The sequence below is a fragment of the Megascapheus bottae genome, chromosome 19, assembly GCF_031878675.1.
Source record: "Megascapheus bottae isolate mThoBot1 chromosome 19, mThoBot2.hap1, whole genome shotgun sequence".
NCBI classification, from domain to species: domain Eukaryota; kingdom Metazoa; phylum Chordata; class Mammalia; order Rodentia; family Geomyidae; genus Megascapheus; species Megascapheus bottae.
In genome coordinates, this window is record NC_143527.1 from 45,696,232 (window position 1) to 45,717,254 (window position 21,023).

The following is a 21,023-nucleotide window of genomic DNA, read 5'->3' on the forward strand; positions in this document are numbered from 1 at the left end:
GGCTCTGCACCCACACACCAGATAAGGGGAACTAAGAAATTTGTATACAATGAGCGAGGCAGGGGACAGGCGCCGTCTTGGCTGCTCCGGCTCCCCACATCTCCCCCTTTCTGTTTTAACGCAGCAGGCCAACATACCTGTTGTGAAGAGAGTAGAGGTGCTGTCCTCCAAAGTAAAACTTGAGGTCCTACTCTAGAGGAGTGACCCAGGCGGCCAACCCTGGATCCCTCCCCTCCAGGTCCTCTTTTCCCTTTGTGGAGATGGGCTAGGGGCGCAGACCCATATGCTGACGCACATGCTCTCCCTGACCTGTTAGGGTCAGGAGTGGTACTTTGTCCATCATTTCACAACTCTTGGCTGCCTATACTCCTATTCCTCGTGCAATAGACTAAGGTCTCGAGGGTGCAAAGGCAGTACAGGGCACTTTTAGTTGGCCTTTAAAGCTGCAAGCCAAATTTTGGGGGAGTGTCCCTGCTCCAAGGCAGTGAGTGCATGAACAAGCATTGCTCTCTCTCTCTCTTATTGTGAGACCTCATTTGACAGAGCAACCAAAGGCTAAAGACACAAAACCCAAAACAAACTGCAACAAACATTCACAGGAACTGGAACAAATGTAGGCAACGGCTCCAGCATTGACTCAATTTACACTCTATGGCAGAACAATTTAAAATAATCAGAGCGACCCAATTTTTGAGAAACCAGCCTAACACAGAAGGACAGATTTTTTGACAGGGTAAGGCATAGGGAACCTTGCAGTCCTAGGGAAGTTTGCAAGGAAGAATTGGTGGCACAAAGGGGAAAATGGAAGAAGCATTAGTCACAGGCATTGGTAATGGAAAGGTCTTCATCACTGCCCACATCGTCCTTTCCTTGTTGCTTTTTCCCTTCTGTCTCTTCATCCAAAGTCGTGGCAGCAGAAGAATTATTAACAGGGTTGTTCCCAGGATTTTGTTTCGCATCATCCTCTTTAGGCGTTTGATTTTCCTCCAATATCCTTACGAGGCGCTGCGGCACCCAATGGGGGGATTCCTGTCCCTGTGGAAAAACACAAACAGCTCCCCTGGATCTCTGAATTACAGGATCCGGTCCATACCATTTGTTATCGATAACATTTTTCCACATTACTTTTTGTGTGGGTGGTATTGCCATTTTTCCAGCATGCCGATCAGCAGCTGATTGTCCATTGTCATCCACTGTTACATAATTTAAGGTAAACAGTGCAATGGCCAGCCTTTCTCTGGGGGAGGCATCTCGGCCTATTCCCTCCTTTTGTTTAAATAAAAGTTGTTTAAGTGTTCTATTGGCGCGTTCCACAATTCCCTGACCCTGGGGATTGTAAGGGAGGCCAGTAGAATGAACTACCTGCATTTGAGTGCAAAAAGAGCGAAATCCGGCAGAGGCATAAGCAGGGCCATTATCTGTTTTCAATTTTAATGGTTTTCCCCATGCTGCCCATGCTTCCAAGCAATGAACTTTAACATTGGACACCCTTTCCCCTGTAAGGGCCGTGGCATGCAATATGCCAGAGAAAGTATCCACAGAAACATGAACATATTTTGTCCTGCCAAACTCAGGCACATGAGTAACATCCATTTGCCATAAGGCATTAGAGCAAAGGCCTCTAGGATTAACTCCAATTATGAAAGAGGGATGATATACTACACAGGATTGACAAGCTTTAACAATTTCTCTAGCCTGTTGGCGTGAAATGGAAAACTTATATCGAAGGGTTTTTGCAGAAACATGATAAAGTTGATGAAAATCTCGTGCTAATTGAACAGAATTATGGGAAAGGCCCACCAGGGCTCTGGCAGTCAAATCCACTAAGGCATTGGCCTCTGACATGGGACCAGGCAAGCCAGTATGTGCCCGAATATGACCAATGAAAAAAGGATTTTTCCTTTGTAAAATTAAACTCTGAAGTTGGGATAATATATTTGAAACTGTACTGCTACCTTTTATGGAGGCTGCGACTTCCAGGGATGCCACTGCATTAACTACATACTGTGAATCAGAATATAGGTTAAAAGGCTCAGGAAATTTCCTGAATACTTCTAAAACTGTTAGACATTCAACTACTTGTGGAGTTTCTGGTTGAAAATTTAAAGTTACTGGCTCTTTTCCTTGAACTACATAGGCACCTCGGCCTGTTTTTGACCCATCTGTAAATATAATTAGGGCATTACTCAGAGGCAGTTTTTTTGTAACTTTGGGGAAATACACCCAATCTTCACGCACAAAATTCAGCAGTGGATGTTTGGGATAATGATTGTCAATTATATTTGGAAAGGAGCACACCAAAACTGCCCACCAGTCAACAGAGGCAGCCAATATTTGTACTTGTTGCCGGGTATAAGGAATAATTAATTTGTCAGGAAATTTTGCAAAGTGAGTCAAACACGCCTTGCAACCTGTAAGAGCTAGCAAAGCAACTAATTCTGGAAAATACTGAATAGTTTTTAAGCCATAAGAATTTCCATGCAACCATAACAATGGGCCTTCTTGCCATAATACTCCTGTAGGATAATTTTTTGTTTTAAATATGCACAATAAGATTGGCGCTGATGGATTTACACGCAAGAGTTGTGCATTTTCTATGGCCTGTTCAAGACGCTGAATGGAACTCTTAGCCTGAACAGTCAATTTTCTAGGTGAAGTAACATCCGGGTCTCCCTCCAATAAGGAAAAGAGGGGCAACAATTCAGAGCGAGGGACATTAAGAAAATTTCTGACCCAATTTACGTCCCCCATTAATTTTTGAAAATCATGAAGGGTATGCAAATGATTTGTTTTCAAGACGACCTTTTGGGGTGTCACAGCTATGGGAGAAATTATGGAACCTAAAAACTGAACCTTTTCTGAAAATTGCACCTTTTCTGGTGCCAAGTTTAAGCCTGCCTTTGCAAGAAGTTTAGACAATTTACTAAATACTTGAAAAAGGATATTCTGCTCAGGGGCAGCTATTAAAATATCATCCATATAATGAAGAATTCTAACAATGGGAAATTGCTGTCTCACAGGGAAAAGAACTGTGTCAACATATAGTTGGCATATCGTAGGGCTATTAGCCATTCCTTGTGGAAGAACCCTCCACTGAAATCGTGCATCAGGTTGTTCATGATTAACAGAAGGCAGGGTAAAGGCAAAACGTTCTCTATCCCTGGGATGCAAAGGAATAGAAAAGAAACAGTCCTTAATATCAATAGATATAATGGGCCATCTTTGGGGCAAAGCAGAAAGCAGTGGGAGGCCGCGTTGGACTGACCCTAATATTTGCATTTGAGCATTAATGGCTCTGAGATCATGTAATAGTCTCCACTTGCCTGAGGCCTTTTTAATAACAAAAATAGGGGTATTCCATGGAGAAACAGAAGGCTCCACATGTCCAAACCTTAGTTGTTCCTGTACCAATTGAGTTATAGCCTCCAATTTTTCTTGGGACAGGGGCCACTGAGGCACCCACACCGCTTTAAAGAAACTTCCCTTTGGGACGTAGGGGGGTGGGGCAGAGGGGGCAGGTCGCGCCTGGCCATTGTCTGCACCAAATCCTCCCCTGGGGCTGTATGCAGCAGCCTGTTCCTCTAACTCCTCCTCTTCCTTTGAACTTAGCTCCTCCAGGAGCCCATCCCCCTCATTTTCTGTGCTTTGATCTGACTCTCCTGCATCCTGATAGAGGGAGCTCCTTGGTCCCTCCTGTTTTTTCTTTTCTCTTCTCTCCTCCTCCTGCACTGTACTTTGTGAGGGCTGCAGTCCCTCAATTCCATTCTTTTGTTTTCTCTTACATTTTACCCCACTCTTGGTGGTCCCTCCTTCCTTGTACGATGACTCCGAGAGACTATCCTGGTGCTTAATTAATACCTTCCTCCCTTCTTTAATAATCTCAGTATTTCTGCCCTCCTCCAAACAAGCGCGCACCATTCTCCATATGGGCAATGTGGCGCGGGAGACCCCTCCCTTTTCTAGAGCTCTATTCAGGTCCTCGCCTAATATATCCCAACAGGCTAGTGAGAGATCTCCAGACTCCGCAAACCATGGGGCGTGTATCTCAATATCTGTTAACACTCTATGTATTGTGCCGCGGGAAATTCTCAGCCCACGCTGTTTAAGAAGGGCTTGTAAGGGGGCACAGAAGTCCCTTATACGGCACACACTTCCTGAAGAGTTACCCATACTGATGTTTAAAGACCGAGTTAACACAAACCACAGAGGAAGAAGGATAACAAGCACCCAGACAGGAACTTCTCAGAACAACATACCTAGAAGGAGTCCTCTTCACGTGTCAAGTTCTGGATCCTCTTCGGCCCCTCCGCAGGTCCCGGGTTTCAGCACCAGTTGCGGCGCCCGGCACCCCTGACCAGCAGGGAAGAACGGACACCACACGAGGATCCTTCTCGATCACGCTTTATTAATGAAGAGCAACTCGTTTGAAGGGAAGGCTGAAGCAGAGGGGCGCGGGGCAGGGAAGTGCAGCTGCTTATAAACAATCAAAGAACGCGGGACTTTTGCCATTGGCTGCTCTGTCATAAAACTCGGGATTGGTCAGGCCTCTGACGTCATACACGCAGACTCAGCGGAGCGAGCAAAGGCTCTGCACCCACACACCAGATAAGGGGAACTAAGAAATTTGTATACAATGAGCGAGGCAGGGGACAGGCGCCGTCTTGGCTGCTCCGGCTCCCCACACACATGTTTCCTTTATTTTTATTTTTTGCCAGTCATAGGGTTTGAACTTTGGGCCTGGGCACTGTCCCTGACCTCCTGTTTTGCTCAGGGCTAGTGCCTTAGGACTTGAGGCACAACTCTACTTTCAGCTTTTTCTGCCTAGTTTATTGGAGAGAAGAGTCTCACAGGCTGAGCTAGCTTCAAACCTCTATCCTCTCATCTCACCCTTCTGGGTAGGTAGGATTGCAGGCATGAGTCACTGGCACTCAGCTCTCCATTTTAACTTCTATGAAACCTCTTTCTTCATGCCCTTTGTACCCTGTGGACTTGTGGGCACTAACTAGTCACATAGATCAGTGGCTCTCAGGATTCACTGTGAGCTTCGTCATTGGGGGACCTTATTCCAGATGCTCACGCATTAGATCCATCGCATAGCGTTCCATGTACTTAGTCTGGGGCTGAACCTTGAAATCTGCTTTATTAACCAACACTCCAGATAGTTCTGATGTAAATGCAGTAAAAAGTATTTATCACTTCTTAAGGGATAAAACATATTCCTGAGAAAACTGCAGTTTGAGAAACTGGTATCCGCTGCTCTGTTTCTGTCTCCTGCAAATGAGCCAGTGGTGGGTGTTCAAGCAAACTCCTCCTGCCTGGTGAACATCTTGGTTAGGAGAAAGACAATAATCAGGCCTGGCTTGTAAGAGGCTTTGATCTATTAACCATATTTGTTTCAAGGGTGAAAGGCCTTCTGGGTAATGTTCTCGTGGATTCCTAGCACATCTAGGAAGTAGTGGAGGATAATGGACTCATAATTTCAGGCTGTGATCATACCAGTGAAGACATGTAGGTGAGACAAGTGCTGGACCACAGGAATCAAATCAAGAAACAGAGATGACACTGTTTCCATGGAGTAGTTGCTGTTGGAGGCTTTTTTAGTTCAGGAAGTTAACTACACGTTTGCCTAAAGAGGGCAATGTAAACCTTGAGATAACATGGCTGGTTTCAGATGCAGACTTCCCAATGCATCTTATCATTCACCTCTTGTTCCAGTTAGTTCTTAGAGGAAATATAAATAATCACTGAGGGGGGAGATGAGGAGCTTGCAGGTATTTCATTTGCTTGGGGATAGATGGAGAGTGGTTAAAATGTTAAGTATCTTGACAGAACTCAATAGAAGTCTTCTGTTTGGGAGTTGAATTTAGTAACAGTACAGACTACTGACCTGTATTCTTTATATTTTCACTATGTATATAAAATTCCCCAGTGTAAAACATCCTTAAAATTTTTTAAATTTTATTTGACCATTGAATTCAATAAAATTACATGTTTATAAACCCCTTTATATTTTGCCATTCCATGTTTTATATTTTATATAAAACCCTAAATAGAAAACATTCTTAATAGATTTGTATTTTTATTTAAGAGGAATGAAATAGAATTATTGAGGATTTCAGCTTTAGAAAGAACTGGATGTTAGAATAGCTCTTACAATGTTGATAGAAATGACTGCATTTAGAAGTGCTGACAGCTTTTTCTAAAATTTAGCAGAGATGGTAGTAGGGAAAGAATAAAAGGGTCATAGTTTTAAATTGTACTTTTATTGTATTTAAGGATTGAATAAAGGGGGTGTTATTCAACAATCAGTTTATACGTACAATACATCTTGATGGATATCACCTTTTCAAAACTTACAAAATGTGCAGTAACCTACCTTAATAGCTAATGTGAACTGAAAGGAGACAAATATGGAATTTTGATGGATAGGAATGATTTTTTTTACCTTTTTAGGTGTACTAGGATTTGAACTTAAAGCCTCACATTTGCTCTACAGCCTGAGTCACACCCCAGCTCTTCTTCACTTTTGCTTTTTGCCAAGGTCTCATACTTTTTCCTGTAACTAACCTTAGATTGTGAACCTCCAACCTTTGCCTCCGACCTAGTTGGGATTATAGACGTGAACCACCACATACAATTTGTTTGGGGGGGGTCTACTGTTTTTGTCTATGATCCTTCCCAATATCTGTCTCCCAAGTAGCTGAAGTTAGAGGCAGGAGCCTCTGTGACAGGTCCAGGAATGATTTTTCTTTATGGTATGTTAACTTGGTAAAGTCTATTCATATGCACACATTTGTGTGTGTATGTGTGTGTGTTTATTCCATTTTGCATCTGTGCCTTGCATGTACACATTCCCCTGAAGTGATGTATACACACCCAGAATGAAGGCAGCATCTTGAAGCTTTAATGAACTGTAAACTTAACACTATTCTTAGAACTGTGAAACTCTTAAATGAATTTTTATCTCAGAACGATGCTTCTAGATTTTGAATTATACATTTGTCCCTGTATTTCTTTTATTTCTGGTCTCCAGTAAGGTTGGCTAATGATGCTGGGTCCTGATTTCAAAGATTTGATAATACAATGCAGGTGCCTGACATTAATATGAGTATAAAATCAACCTCACCTAGTTACTGCAAATGTCTAACATTTTACTAAGGTAGCAGCACAGTTTGAACAAAGAAGGACAAATGAGTGTATGTGGAAGTGAAATGTATAGGCTTCAGCCAATTCTTGATGTCCATTCAGGCCTCGTATTGGGGAAGGGGGGAGTTCAGGTGGGTTTACTGGTCAGAGTCTCTTCTCATTTCTGTCTGGTATCTTGTCCATGAGGCTGACAATTCTGTTGACAATACAACCTGAAAACATCCATCCTTGTCTTAAAAGTCAAGCTACAGTGATGGTTGCTGTTTAGGTGGCAGAATACCTATGAATGCTACCGAGCCAGTCTTCTTTTGGTGAGATAAAGGTTCAAGGAGTGAATTCCACATGTATCTTACTGGAAGCAAGCTCAGCCCTTTCTACTGTGCCCTCAGTAATGTGTCTTCTTCACTGTAGAGTAGTTACAGAAAGTCTACAAGTAAGTGCTGCACCACAGAGTAAGCCCAAGTATAGCTATATGGAGAACTGAATAGGCATGTTAGGGCCTAAGTTCAATTATGACATCCTTCCCCATTTTTCAGCATTTGCCTAATAGTCTAGGCCAGGATATAGTAAATAGGAATAAGAAGTAATTGAGTCCTCCTACTGAACAGGCACTATCTCTGGGACAGTGGGAAAGGTATCTCCAGGCCCAAAGCCCCTTTCCATAACTTCTAGAAAAAGCATTACAGAGACTTTTACACTATTGTGGATAAAGGTGGTAGCCAGGAACTATTGGCTTACATCTGTAATCCTAGTTTCTTAGGAGGCTGAGATATGAGGATGAAGGTTCAAAGGCAGTCTAGGCAGGAAAATCCACGAGACTCATACCTCCAATTAATCATCAAAAAGCCAGAGGTGGAGGTAGAGCACCAGTCTTTGAAGGAAAAATCAAGTAAGAGACTGAGCTCCCAAGTTCCGGCCCCAGTACCCGAAAAACAAGAAAAGAATAAAGGCTTTGATGGAGGGGTCTAAGTGACTTTACTTGGAACAGTGAGAGGTTAGAGTCTAAGGGGAAAAGATCACACTGGAATTGTTTACCTACCTTCTCTTGGATTTTGTTATATTCCTGTCTTTTCCCCATTAGTCTCTTTCCTGGTGATTACTAAATCTTACATTATTGTTTTTACTCAGAGAGTATTAAGATAGTATGGCATTTAATTTTATAGAATCCTAGTAACACTGAAGCATAAGGAACTTTAGCCCTTTACTTTCTCTAGAAGAAGCTGGCCTTTTCAAGTAAAGTGACCCTTCCGTTCATCATTCAGTGTCTCTTCACTCATTTGTCATAAAAGTGCTTGGTTTGCGATGTCCCCAGCCAGGCACTGTGGGGACAAAAAGTTGACTAGAAGCTCCTGGCACAGGATAAAATAAGGTAGAAGGAAGAGAAGATTGGAACAGAAATGCAAGGAAGCTACTGAGTAACAACGCTCTACTCGTGAGGGTTTGCCATTCCTTTCTGTGTGCTGAGAAACCCATCAAACAGTAGAGCTGTAGCCAAGCCCAAAGGGTTTCCTAATTGAATTCCAGATTCAGTATCAAACTATATGGTAGCACAGTTTTTATTCCAATTTTTGAACCCAGAGGCTATTAATTAGCTAAAGACTGCTTTCAGAACAGACTGCTTTTCAAGCCTGTAATCCAAACTATTCAGGAGGCTGAGATGTAAGGATTATGGTTCAAAGTTAGCTGCGGCAGGAAAGTCTATTAAGTCTTACATCTCCCGTTAACCAGCAAAAAGCCAGACATGGAGCTGTGGCTCAAGTGGTAGAGCAAAAAAGCAAAGGGACAGTTCCCAGATGTGGAGTTGAAGCCCCAGTGACAGGTAACAAAAGCAAAGCAAAACAAAACCCAGAATGTTTCGTATTGTTCCCATTTTGGGTCCCTAGAGAATTGTCATCATTTACTAGCTCAGATTTTCATCGCACACACATTAAGATTCATGAGTCATGGAGAAAACAGTTTGCTTCCAATTTAAAAAAATAACAAAAATACTGCCATAAAATGAATGAAAGCCTGAAACCATCTGTGTCTCTAGTGATGCCAACTTCATGGTTATTGTAAATGATGAGATTTGCTCAAGTCCACTTCCAAAGGAGAGGGCCTCACTTTGCACACAGAGATAAAAGGACCCTGGCTTCATTCACTGGTCTTAGTACTCAGCCTACTGCATGCATGTGCGAATGGGTATGTACATATGTGTCTAGTACTCAAACACATTTAAATGATCTTGCCATCAAAGTCAGTCTCCTATGGTATTTGCCCATCCATCTAATCTTTGAAGTGCTATCAGCTAATTGGGGGGTTTTTGCTTGTTTTTTTACATTAGAGAATGTCCCAAAGCTTCTCAGCTACAGAATTCAAGTCTCTAAACTCCATAGCAACCTCATAGTTTTCTAGTTCTGGTTCTCTCCTCCTCTCTTCTTCTGTCCCCTCTTCTTCCCTCCTCTCCTAGCTGACAAAACCCTTTCTCTCCAGCCACAGCAATCAGATGCCACTTCCCTTTTCTACTATTCCAGAAACCCAGGCCAAGTCTCTCTACCGCCTCTGACCTCCTTGACAGACCAGCCCACTCCTTTCTGCCAGAGGCTTTTATTTTATATGACATCTTCGGCATCCATTAGTGAATGCTCTGTTTCCGTGAATCCATCTTTCTCTCCCTTAATGAGTCCTTAGCTTCTGGATGATGACTAGGTGATTTAAAAAGGACCTTGGGATTGATTGATAAATAAATCTGCCTTTGATGACTGAGTTAGAGGTTAGACACTGTGTGACATTACCAATCCAGAGTCAAGGATTGTCTCTTTCACCTAGAAGTCAGGGTGTGGGCCCCCTTCTTACCATTTTAGAGGAGTTATTCCGAGTGAAGAAGTCTCATTTTATCATCCTTGAATTCAGATCGTCTTTATGAACGTAGTATTTCTTGAGCATTTAACTTGCACGAGACCCATCCAATTTGAATGTTTTCTTTATATATATAAATGCATATATATATATATATATATGTATTCGTACTGCAGCCTCTAAACCAATAAATAACTCACCTGAAGATCAAGAACACACCTCCCTCCTTTCTCTGGGAGGGAAGAACAGGGACCAGAGAGGCCCAGCAATAATCTAAGTGGAAATCTAAAGACTCTGGCTTTTGGCAAGTGTCTGTAAGGCGTCGTCCCCGGATCCTGACCCCAGCTCCAGGACTGAGGCGGCCATTCCAATGTAACTGTCCTGAAGTACTGCGGTGGCCTCCTCCCCCGCGCCCGGGAGGGGCCGGGGCCGGGGTTGGCTCGGTTCCCACGGTGTCTGGGCGTGGGCCCCGCCGCAGCTCCGCGGAGCCTCGGTGTCTCCTGCGAAGGGGGGCGGGGGGAGCGGCGGCGGCGGCAGCAACCCCGGGCTGCGGTTCCTCCCCGCGCAGCGTCCCTGCGCACCGCCGACCAGGACGCCGGCCTCAGCCCGCTCCCCACGCCGCGCCGCACGGGGACCTCTCGGCGACCCCAGGTAACTTTTCGGCCTCTGGCACAGGGGTGGTGGGGGATCGGAAGAGGGGTCTCGGCTCTCCGCGGTGCCGAGGACGAGGCCCCGGGCGAGGCGCACAGGTCCGCGTGGCTCGGGAGTCGCGCGGCCGCCTGGGTATTTGGGGATCCGGTGCTCCGCGCAGGCTGGGGTCCACCACCCGACTCCCCGCTCGCTGACTCCGGGACCCTCGGGGAGGAGGGGGCAAGGCAGAACCTACGCGCTGCGCGCCGCGCCCGGGATGCGGGGAGGTCCTGCCCGCCGCGCCCGCCGCCCTGCGGCATCCGCTGGGCCCCGGGGCCTCCGCTCGGACGCCCGGCCCGGAGGGGCGACTGGGTCCCCGGGAACGTACGCTGGCGGATTGGCGCAGATCCCCGGTTCGGGGCGCCATGTTTTGTGTTAAGTTGTACCGCTGGGAGCTGCGGGCGCGCGGGCCCTTCCACGCGGGGAGATGCGGGGAAGCGGGGGAGGGCGACACTGCGGCGCCGCCCCGGGTGGCCGGCCCTGCCCGGGTAGGGGGCCGGGCCCCGCGCCCCGCGGCGGAGGGCTGGTCCCGGGGGCAGACTCGGGCCGGCGCGGGGCCGGTAGGGTGCGCGGGGCACAAAGCATCTCCGCTCCGCAGCGGACTCGGCCGCTTTTACGTAACTTGCCTGGATCCCCGAACTGGGGCATCGGGGGGCCCCCTCCACCCCGGCCGGCGTGGGGAGAGGAGGAGGGGAGCGGCCGGGCGCGGCGGCTCCGGCTCGGGCACCTGCGGGTCCCCGGTTCCCGCCTCGGTGGGCTGGCGCCCGTGCGCCGGAGCGCCAACGCGGGGACGACGGGGGCCCGGCTGGGGACGGCCGGGGCGCGCGGCGCGGCTCACCTGGCCCCGGGGTGGGGGTGGGGGTCTGCTGGGGGGAGGGGGAGGCTGGGACCGGGGGACGCGGGAGCCGGGTCACCGCCCAGGCCAGGCCGTGGTTTCCGGTCTGCCTCGGGTTCCCCGGGGTGATCTCGCCCTACTTCTCCCGGTCCCCCTTTCCTCCCCCACGCCGCGCCAAGTTCAGGGCTTCTGCAATGCGGTGGGTGTGGTTACCTTCCAGATGATGGGCGCTGTGGCCTCGTGGAGAGCCAGCTCGCAGTTTCTCTTTTCAGATGCACAGATCTGAAGTTTGCTAGGTTTTTTCTTTTTTTTTCCTCCCCTCTCCCTGCCATGGCAGACCAGGGTGAAAGTTGGGGAGACATTGCTGCAGAACCACTACAATGACTTAAAAAAAAAAAAGCCCATGTGGTATTAATTACGTGTGGAGGCTGGGTAGAGATCCTGAGAGGGAGGACCCAGCCATCCGGCTAGTGCAGTTGCTTGGGTTACATGTTGAAGTTGGTGTTTCAGCTTTTTTATGCTAGTCTGGCAGAGCTGCTTCTGCAGATATCTTGCCTTTTTTTTTTTTTTGAGGTGGGGGTGCGGTGTTTCTGGATTTTAGAATCTCTAAGGCATCCATGGGCGCTAGACTTCCATAACTTTCCAAACAGATCACATCATGCACTAAAAACATGATTTAAAAAAAAATCACACTTAAAAAAAAAAAAAGAAAAAAGCCTCACAGACATCAGAAAGTGCCAGGAGTGTAGAATCTGTCATAGCAAAGGACAAGAAACTCCAGGGACTGGAAGCTGATTTTTGTCTTGACACAGCAGGGATTTTTCTCTTTCCTTCCTTCCTTTCTTTCTTTCTTTCTTTCTTTCTTTCTTTCTTTCTTTCTTTCTTTTTAAGAAAATGCATATCAGTTTTGGCATCCACTTTTGAAGCTTTAGTTGGAGGAACCAAGTTATTTGAGAGGTATTGAATTCTAAATTGAAGAAGTGTGGCTTTAATTTGTTAAATGTCCAAGACACTGCTGAAAAAAAAATATGAAGCTAAATTTTCTCATTGTTATTGAATTTCTGATGGTTTAGAAAAAGCAAACTAATTAGGTGCATATGCTACTATGGAAAGCATATCCAGATAATACAATTGGGCAAGTAATGGATGATTTGTCCATAACAAGAAGAATAACAGCTTGAATGTATATTCTCTGTAGGGTAAGCCATGGGTCAAAGATCAGTGTCTCAAAGAAATATGACATTTAATTTTTCAGTGATTCCTATTACATGACTGTAATTTGGATGTGTTCCTGTGTGATGCTTAGACTTGAACTGAATTTGATTTATAATGAATTAAAGTTCAAGGACTTTTTTTACTTGAACACACACACACACACACACACACACACACACACACACACTTTTAAAAATTGATTGCCCAAGGGCAGTAAAGGCCATGTAAGTAGAAATGAGGCATGCTTCCATATTGAGAGATGATGTTCTTATCATTTTGTGATTTCTTTCTGAGTTTGCCATCTACTTGAATTAAGTGTGGCAGGCACCTGCAGAAGGAGGGCTTTTGTCTATGTGGTAGAATGTGCATCCATCTTTTGAGTTGCTGCTTAAACGAAACAAAACAAAACAAAAAGTCCTAGTCAGGTGCCACTAATGCATACCTGTAATCCTAGCTACTCAGGAAAATGAGCTCTGAGGATCTTGGTTCAAAGCCTTCAAGGCAGGAAAATCTATGAGACTCTTATCTCCAGTTAGCAAGCAAAAATCAGGAAGTGGAGTTGTGACTCAAGGTGGTAGGTAGAGTGCCAGCCTTGAGCAAAAACTTCAGCACCTGAAGCCTTTCAAGCCACAGACAGACAGACAGACAGACAGACAGACACACACACACACACACACACACGCACACACATGCATATTCTACACTTGCTAAATTAAAATTCATGTTGTTGCTCGTTAAATAGAACTCCAAGAGTAAACTGGAAAACAAAGGTTTTCTGTGAGAATTTGACTGAAAACAGAGTTTCTTAAAAGGTATACCCTCATCACCTTTAATATTCTCATAATCTCTTCCAAGTGCCCTAGCCCCATTTTCTTCTTTGAATATCAGCTTTATTAGGGAACTTAGACTTGACCATTGAAAACCATGAATCAAATTTATCTTTAGCACCATTTCATTTAGAAAGCTTCTTAATGGTGCCCTGCATTTGTTTCCTTCGGAAGGCTCTCTGGCTGCCTACTTGCTGGGAATTCATCAGATGCTCAGGGCTGTCATTTGATTTGCCCTGGCAGTAAAGAATTACGTGCTCAGAAGCAAGGACTGGAGCACTGAAGTCATTGCCTTTGCTTGGTGTTGTGACATCACTATGCTCAAAAAGAAACAAGGGTGGGGCAGGCAAAAGCAGAGCATCTGGAGTCTCTTGCTGGCCTTAATGTTGCCTCATGAATGAATGAGACGGCTTCTTGTTCAGAAACAACTGCACCACAAGGTATGGTTTGGCGAACTAAAAGAAAGATGGGAATACAAAATGGCATGGGAGAGTAGGTTTCAAGGGATCATGGAAGAAGAGGTTATTGGAGAAATGGTAGAAATCTGTAAATATGCTTTGTATAAAAGAAAATATTGTTTCTTTCTTAAAAGCTACTTTTAAAATTATCTGAAGAACCAGAGCAATGAGTCAGTGTTTTCTATTTATGCGTTGAGTGCATGTATTTCCCACTATTGTTTGTAGTGAAAGGATATTCTGGCTTAATGTTTGATTTTGGTGATTAGGTTAGGCCTTTGAAAGTATGTCTTGTGTTTAATGGTACTATTTCTTTTCTGGATAAGGTAGCCTATTTGTGAGTGATTTGGTTGCAGTTGGCAATTGTAAAATCACTGGGAAAGCTAGGGGCTTCACAAGTGCAAAATACATTTGCTAGGATCAGGGCTAATAGATTTCCACTTAGTGTTTTATTTGTTAAATATATCATATTTAGTGGTTTAGTCCTCGGTTAGAACTGGAGTGTACAGATATTGAGTGACATATTGCATCCCACATTAATGTTAACTAAATAATTTTTAAATGATTAAATTCATTTAAAAAACTGAAGCAAAGAGTACTAGTCTCTTGCTTTGCCTGTGCTTCTGTTAGGGAGATGACTCTGTCATTTTTTAATGCTGATATATGCACAAAGAAGCTCAGGGCGGTGCTCACTAATCTGTGTGGCTCTTCCAAAACACATTTCCAAAGTACAAGGAAGGAAACCATGCAGGCAACGTGGAAACAGAGAAGTAGAAATTAAGTACCAAAAGTATAGATCATGTGGTTGAAATGTCTTCAGCATGGCATTTTTAGACCTTGGGACGATTGGTTAAATTGCACACTTTAGGATTGTAAGATTCTATTAGCACCAAACCCCTAATTCTTCTATAATTTGCAGTACAGAGGAAAAGCTGACAACTTAATTTTTAGATTGTTGGCATTTTGATAAATTACTCTTATAGCCCTTCCTCACAGACTAAAAGCGTGTATGTGCTGTGTGTGTGTGTGTGTGTGTATGTGTGTGTGTGTGTGTTCACAGAAAATTCTGTGTTAGACCTAGAAAACAAATTTTGCAGTATTTCACCTACCCCCTAGGTGTATTTCTTTAATAGTTATTCTGGATGGGTAGTGAATTCATCCCGAAACTAATTAGAGGTCTAAATTCTCAAGGTATTGACTCGGTACTTATGGAATGAATACAGATGAGATCATTTGTGATTTGTGCCTCACTAATGTGTGTGTGTGTGTGTGTGTGTGTGTGTGTGTGTGTGTGTGCGTGAGAGAGAGAGAGAGAGAGAGAGAGAGAGAGAGAGAGAGAGAGAGAGAGATATGAGTTTGAGAATGCTTGGGGAGGCTGATTGTATATACAAGAAGCACCAAGCTCATGTATGCAGTCAGTTATTTATTTATTTATTTAGCCAGTCCTGAGGCTTGAACACAGGGCCTGGATGCTGTCCCTGAGTGTCTTTGTGCTCAAGACTAGCACTCTACCACTTGAGCCACAGTGCCACTTCTGGTTTTCTAGTGGTTAATTGGTAATAGGCATCTCGCAATCTTTCGTTCCTGGGCTGGCTTTGAACCGAAATCCTCAGATCTCAGCTTCCAGAGTAGCTGGGATTACAGATGTCTGGCTTATTCTAGACTCTTAAATTCATCATCTCTAAAACAAATGAAATTTCTCTACATTTAGTATCTCTAAACCTTTGAATATGCTTTGTCATCTCTGTCAGTCATATGGTAGAGAAAAAGATGTCAGCTGAACTCATTGAGTTGACATGCAATGTCAGCTGGTGGGGGAGGTCGATTTTGGAGACACCAATGGAATGTCCTTCAGAAATGATGCATTTCAGTGTTCTTGGTGACAGAAGATAGCATTACATGCAAAAGCATAATTTGTAGTGACTTGGGGAAGACATGTAATTCAGAAAAGTCGATTCTGTATGTGAGAAGTTTTAGGAATACTTAGACCCTAGATCCCTAGACCATTTTGCATTGCTTATATGTTATGTATGCATTGCCTATCTAGGTAAGTCTAAACGTTCTGCAAATAAGTGGAGAGCTGAAATTCTAATACTTAAAAATGTGTGAGTCGTGGCTTATTTGGTAAAGGGCTATATAACATTCTGTCTGACACCTAATGATGTAATAATTTTATGAAATATGGTTTGTCACTTTTAGGAGTTAGAGTAATCAATCAGCTTTCTACTAATGAAACAAATACCTGAGATGATCAGCTTAAAGAGAGGCAAATTTGGGGCCTGGAGTGTGGCCTGGTGGTAGAGTTTATTATGACCTAGGCTTTTGGCTTCTACCCATTGCTTTTAGGCTGGTGGAGAGGCAGTCCTCTATGTTAGGAGCACATGGTAGAACAAGATTCCTCATTTCAGGGTCACCAGAAAGTAAAATGGGGTCAGAAAGAAGGGCTGTACCCTTTAAAGGCACACCACCAATGACCTAACTTCCTCTCCTTAGACTCCATCTCTGAAAGATGCCATGAGCTGGGAAGCAACATACCAGTGCCAAAGCCTTTGAGAAACGCTTCAGATGCAAACCTTATATATGTACACTTTCTAACAAATGCTTTATAATATTGAATATTTATTTGCATGGCGTATGGCTTAGTTACATGGCTTGTGTGTATCAGTAATTGTATTTGTTAGGTTTATCTTTTTATGTTGCACTATCTTCATTTTGATTTTTCCACTTTTGCCCTTGGTGTGGCTAGTTGGATTTTGGGTTCAGATTAGTCATTGAGAAGGCATTCCAAATAGGACAGTGAGGAGGTTGGGAGGCCTAGACTTAATTGGAAGGAAGTTTTATATTATTGGAAAGTACGGAGGATGAGCCTATGTTGGGGGCGTGTGACCTGATGGTGGAACATGTTTGGATTGTTTGGGCTTTGTTAGATAGTGGGGGAGCCATTGGAAGTGGTTGAGACATTTATGTGATGATAAATATAGGATGAATTGCAAGACAAGGAAGTTACAGACAGATGGCCTTTTGTTAATACACTAATCCAAAAATTTTCCAGAAATTGAGTGTAACAGTTTTAACTTTCAGTGATTGATATTTGGCAATATGTGCTGCATGTAATTTTTGTGAGCACAGTTAGCTAGAGATTAAATATTACTTTTGGACTATTTGAGATGGAAAGTAAGATCTACATGAAATTTTCCTTTTTTATCCTTCCAATTAGAATGTCGTTTTCATTTCAAATTTTTAAAAAATGCATACTCATTTTAAAAGGTTCTCAGGTAATAAAAACAATAATAAACAATAATTTTAAAAAGAAGACACCTCATCTTTTGGAGGTACATTCTGTGAATGCTTTTGACAAATACCTTCCCATGTTCTAATGCCTCTGACAGTTTCATCTGTTATAGTGGATCTTATAACCACACAAACATGGTTGAGCTTCCAATCTTGCTGTTGAATAACTATACCAAAAGTCAGGACTTTTTGCTTCTTAGAGTCTAATTGGCCATTTATACTTAAAAAAAAATCTGTGATGATGTTTCTCTCAGATATGAGGGTTAAATAGCATAAAACATGTAAATAGTGTACTCTGTGTCTGTTACCCTGTAAGTGCCTAATAAATAGCAATAACAGTTTAACTAGACTTCTAAAATATTACTATACATTTTCTTTTTCATACTGTATGTCTTGAGTAGCCTTTTCATGTACGTAAATATTTACTCTTCCTTATCATTTTCAGCAGTATAAATGTTTCCCTCTGGTATGAAACTTCTTGTCCAGCCCTGCTTCTCCTGCCACTTGCTGTCTGCACATGTCATCATTCTCTTCACACACACACACACACACACACACACACACACGCACACCAGAAGGCTTGCATGAAGCAGGTAGAAAACACAGTCCCTATGGCTTGCATATGGCTTGCATGTACATCTCTGTTCTGTGTGAATATTTAGCAAGAAGGATTTTTTTTTGCCAGTCCTGGGCTTTAGCTCAGGGCCTGAGCACTGTCCTTGGACTTTCTCAAGGCTAGAGCTCTACCACTTGAGCCTCAGGACCACTTCTGGCTTTTTTTCTATGTATGTGGTACCAAGGAATCGAACCGGGGTCTTCGTGCATGCTAGGCAAGCACTCTACCACTAGGCCAAACTCTCGGCCCCAGCAAGAAGGATTTTTAAACATCCATTTCATTACAGAGAGTCTTGTTGAATTTTTGTGTTAGCTTTCCATTTCTGTGGCAAAACTGAAATAATTAACATATCCAGAGGAAATGTTTATTTTGGCTTATGGTCACTGAGATTTCAAACTGGGATCACATGGGCTCTGTTGCTTTGCCCTGTAGCAAGACAGAATATTATATGAGGTGAAGGGGGGAGGGTGTTATGTATGTGATAGAAAGTTGCTCACTTCATGGAGACCAGGAAGTGAAAGAAGGGCACTAGCCTACATCCAATGGCCTAGCTTCCTTCCACTAAGCCCCACCTCCTAAGATTCCACTACTTCCCAATATTGTAACAGGTTGGCAATCAAACAATGTACCAGCCTGATACTTGGGCTCATGCCTGTAATCCCAGCTACTCAGAAGGCTCAGAACTGAGAATCACAATTTGAAGCCTACCTGAGCAAAATGTCTATGAGACTGTTATCTCCAGTTAACCACCAAAAAGCTAAAAGTGGAGCTGTGGCTCAAGTGGTAGAGTGCTAGCCTGGTGGGGCAGGGGGGAGGGAGAAGCTAAAGGACAGTGCCCAGGCCTTGTATGCAAGCCCAAGTGCTAACCAAAAAAAAAATCTGTGCTATAACTATATACCATTATTTCAGGCCAAGAATAGGATTGAGAAAATAGACTTGGCTTGATTTATTTGTCTAACTCAAGACATTTGTAAGTCTTGAAATACGCCTAGCAGTAATTCATGAAGAACAGCTGCCTTGCAGAAAAAAAAAAAGAATACTCAATGGGTAAGGAAAGTAGCAGAAGGAGACAATTACTAACCCTGAGCTAGTTTTCTCTGGGAAGTTCACTTCTCCGGACAAGGATTCCGAGCTGTGAAGTGGTGATGAAGCTTCCTGAGGCTGAAATAAGATTTGTATTTTAAAACATGTGTGCCAATGTTCTCAGAACAGACAAATAATTCATGTTTTCCCAGGTCAGCTATTATATGCTGTTCACCTGCTTTGCTTGCTCTTAGAGACTAGTGTTAGGAATCATGAGACTCTGAAAATGACCCTCAAAGACAGGGTAGAATTTCATCAGATTTTGTGGCATGGACAAACCCTGCCATCCAAGAGATAAAAATATACAATTTTGTCAAGTGTAGAAACCCAAACAACAGTAGGAGAGGGTTACAATTAGTAAGACATTGTTTACCAGAGTTGTATGTGCAACAGAATTTTCTGGCAGGTTTGTTAAGGAGTTTCTAGGAAACTATGCACAGATTCTTTGTTTACCGGGCAGTGCTGAGACCAGCACATGATAAACATGGGCTCTACTCCAGAACTCGAGCCCCAGACCCCAGATTCTCTTAATCGATCTGGTGTCACCATCTAGGCACAGCCAGCTAGAGTGCTATCTCACCCAAGTGGTCCCTGGACCACAATTGGAGCTATCTGCCTTTAGGACTCTTGTCTTAATGGCTCTGCAGATTACTGACTCGTGTCAGGTATATATTCTAGGAAGATAATAATACTAGTAATAATGTTTGATAGAAATTTTCTCTTAACACAGAGCAAAAAGACCTGGCCTTGGACTCAGACTGCATAAGTTTCATTATGGCTGGTTGACCATTCCCAAGTTTTGCTGCACTAGGAAATTATATAAAATCTAAAAAGGGAAAGGAAGTAGAGCTAAGTGTTAGATTTCCCATCTGCTAAGTACCAATGATAATAATTCTATAGTCAAGTGGTCAAAGGGGATTAAACATGACTCTTACTATGTCTGTGGTGGGGTTAATATTCTTCCTTTGTGATTGATAAGGGAAGAAGTTAGGTTGCTCTGAGTCAATATAATTTTGTTTATTAATGTCATGCTGCATTATTTATGCCTTACAGATATTCTCAAGGTATTATGACATTCGTACATTTGTGAATTGGAACTGATTATAAGCTTTGCTTTCTTGCAGACAGCACTGTTTTGTGATACTAGCATCAGCAGTGAGGGCTTGCAGTACATTATAATATATGTTAACGAGCAGTCTGCCTACACTCATCCAAGAATGGCACACACTCACATTCGCCACATACAGGAACAACCATCAAACCAGCAGTCACTGTTTGTCACATTTAAATTGCTTCACTATCTTCAAACTTGAAGATAAATTCACGAGAGAACTTCTTCCTTTGTAGCTAGAGTTGCCATCTGTAATTAAGGATCTTAAGCTTTTCCAATAATGGGGTGCCAGCCTAGTAAACCAAATGAGTTATTACCCATCTGCAGGTGGGTGCATTTCTCCCCAAGAGTGCTTTAACACGAGGAAAAGGTACATGAAAGGATCATTGTAGAGAATAGCAAAAAAATATATATGGAAATATGTAAATTAAACTTCATAATTTTCTTTCTTTCTGTGTGTGTTGTGTTTGTGTGTTTGTAACTGGGAATTGAACTCAAGGCCTTGTGCTCTCACTTGCTTTTCCACTAAAGGCTGGCTGGTACCCTTCTGCTTGAGCCACACCTCTGCTTCCAGCTTCTTTTTTTTTTTTTTTTTTTTGCCAGTCCTGGGCTTGAGTTCAGGGCCTGAGCACTGTCCTTGGACTTTCTCAAGGCTAGAGCTCTACCACTTGAGCCTCAGCACCACTTCTGGCTTTTTTCTATGTATGTGGTACTGAGGAATCGAACCCGGGTCTTCATGCATGCTAGGCAAACACTTTAACTACTAGGCCAAACTCCCAGCCCTTCTTTTTTTTTTTGATGATGATTATTGGAGATAAGAGTCTAGAGTCTTACAGACTTTCCTGCATAGGCTAGCTTTGAACAGGGATCCTCAGATCTCAGCCTCCCAAGTAGCTAAGATTATAGACATGAACTA

General features: G+C 43.5%; 1 protein-coding gene across 11 annotated transcripts in view; it reads left to right on the forward strand.

Moving 5' to 3' along the window:
* The first annotated feature begins 13,818 nt into the window (after positions 1-13,818).
* Epb41l3 (erythrocyte membrane protein band 4.1 like 3) overlaps positions 13,819-21,023 on the forward strand; it is a 153,364-nt gene continuing 146,159 nt past the window's right edge. For 2 of the 11 annotated variants that reach the window (XM_090353489.1, XM_090353492.1), the window contains exon 1: positions 13,849-13,991. In XM_090353489.1, coding sequence (XP_090209615.1) covers positions 13,949-13,991 — 43 coding nt within the window. In that variant the 5' untranslated portion in view covers positions 13,849-13,948. Of the gene's footprint in view, positions 13,992-21,023 lie in introns of all 11 variants that reach the window. The other 9 variants (XM_090353493.1, XM_090353487.1, XM_090353488.1 and 6 more) reach the window with 9 other exon arrangements.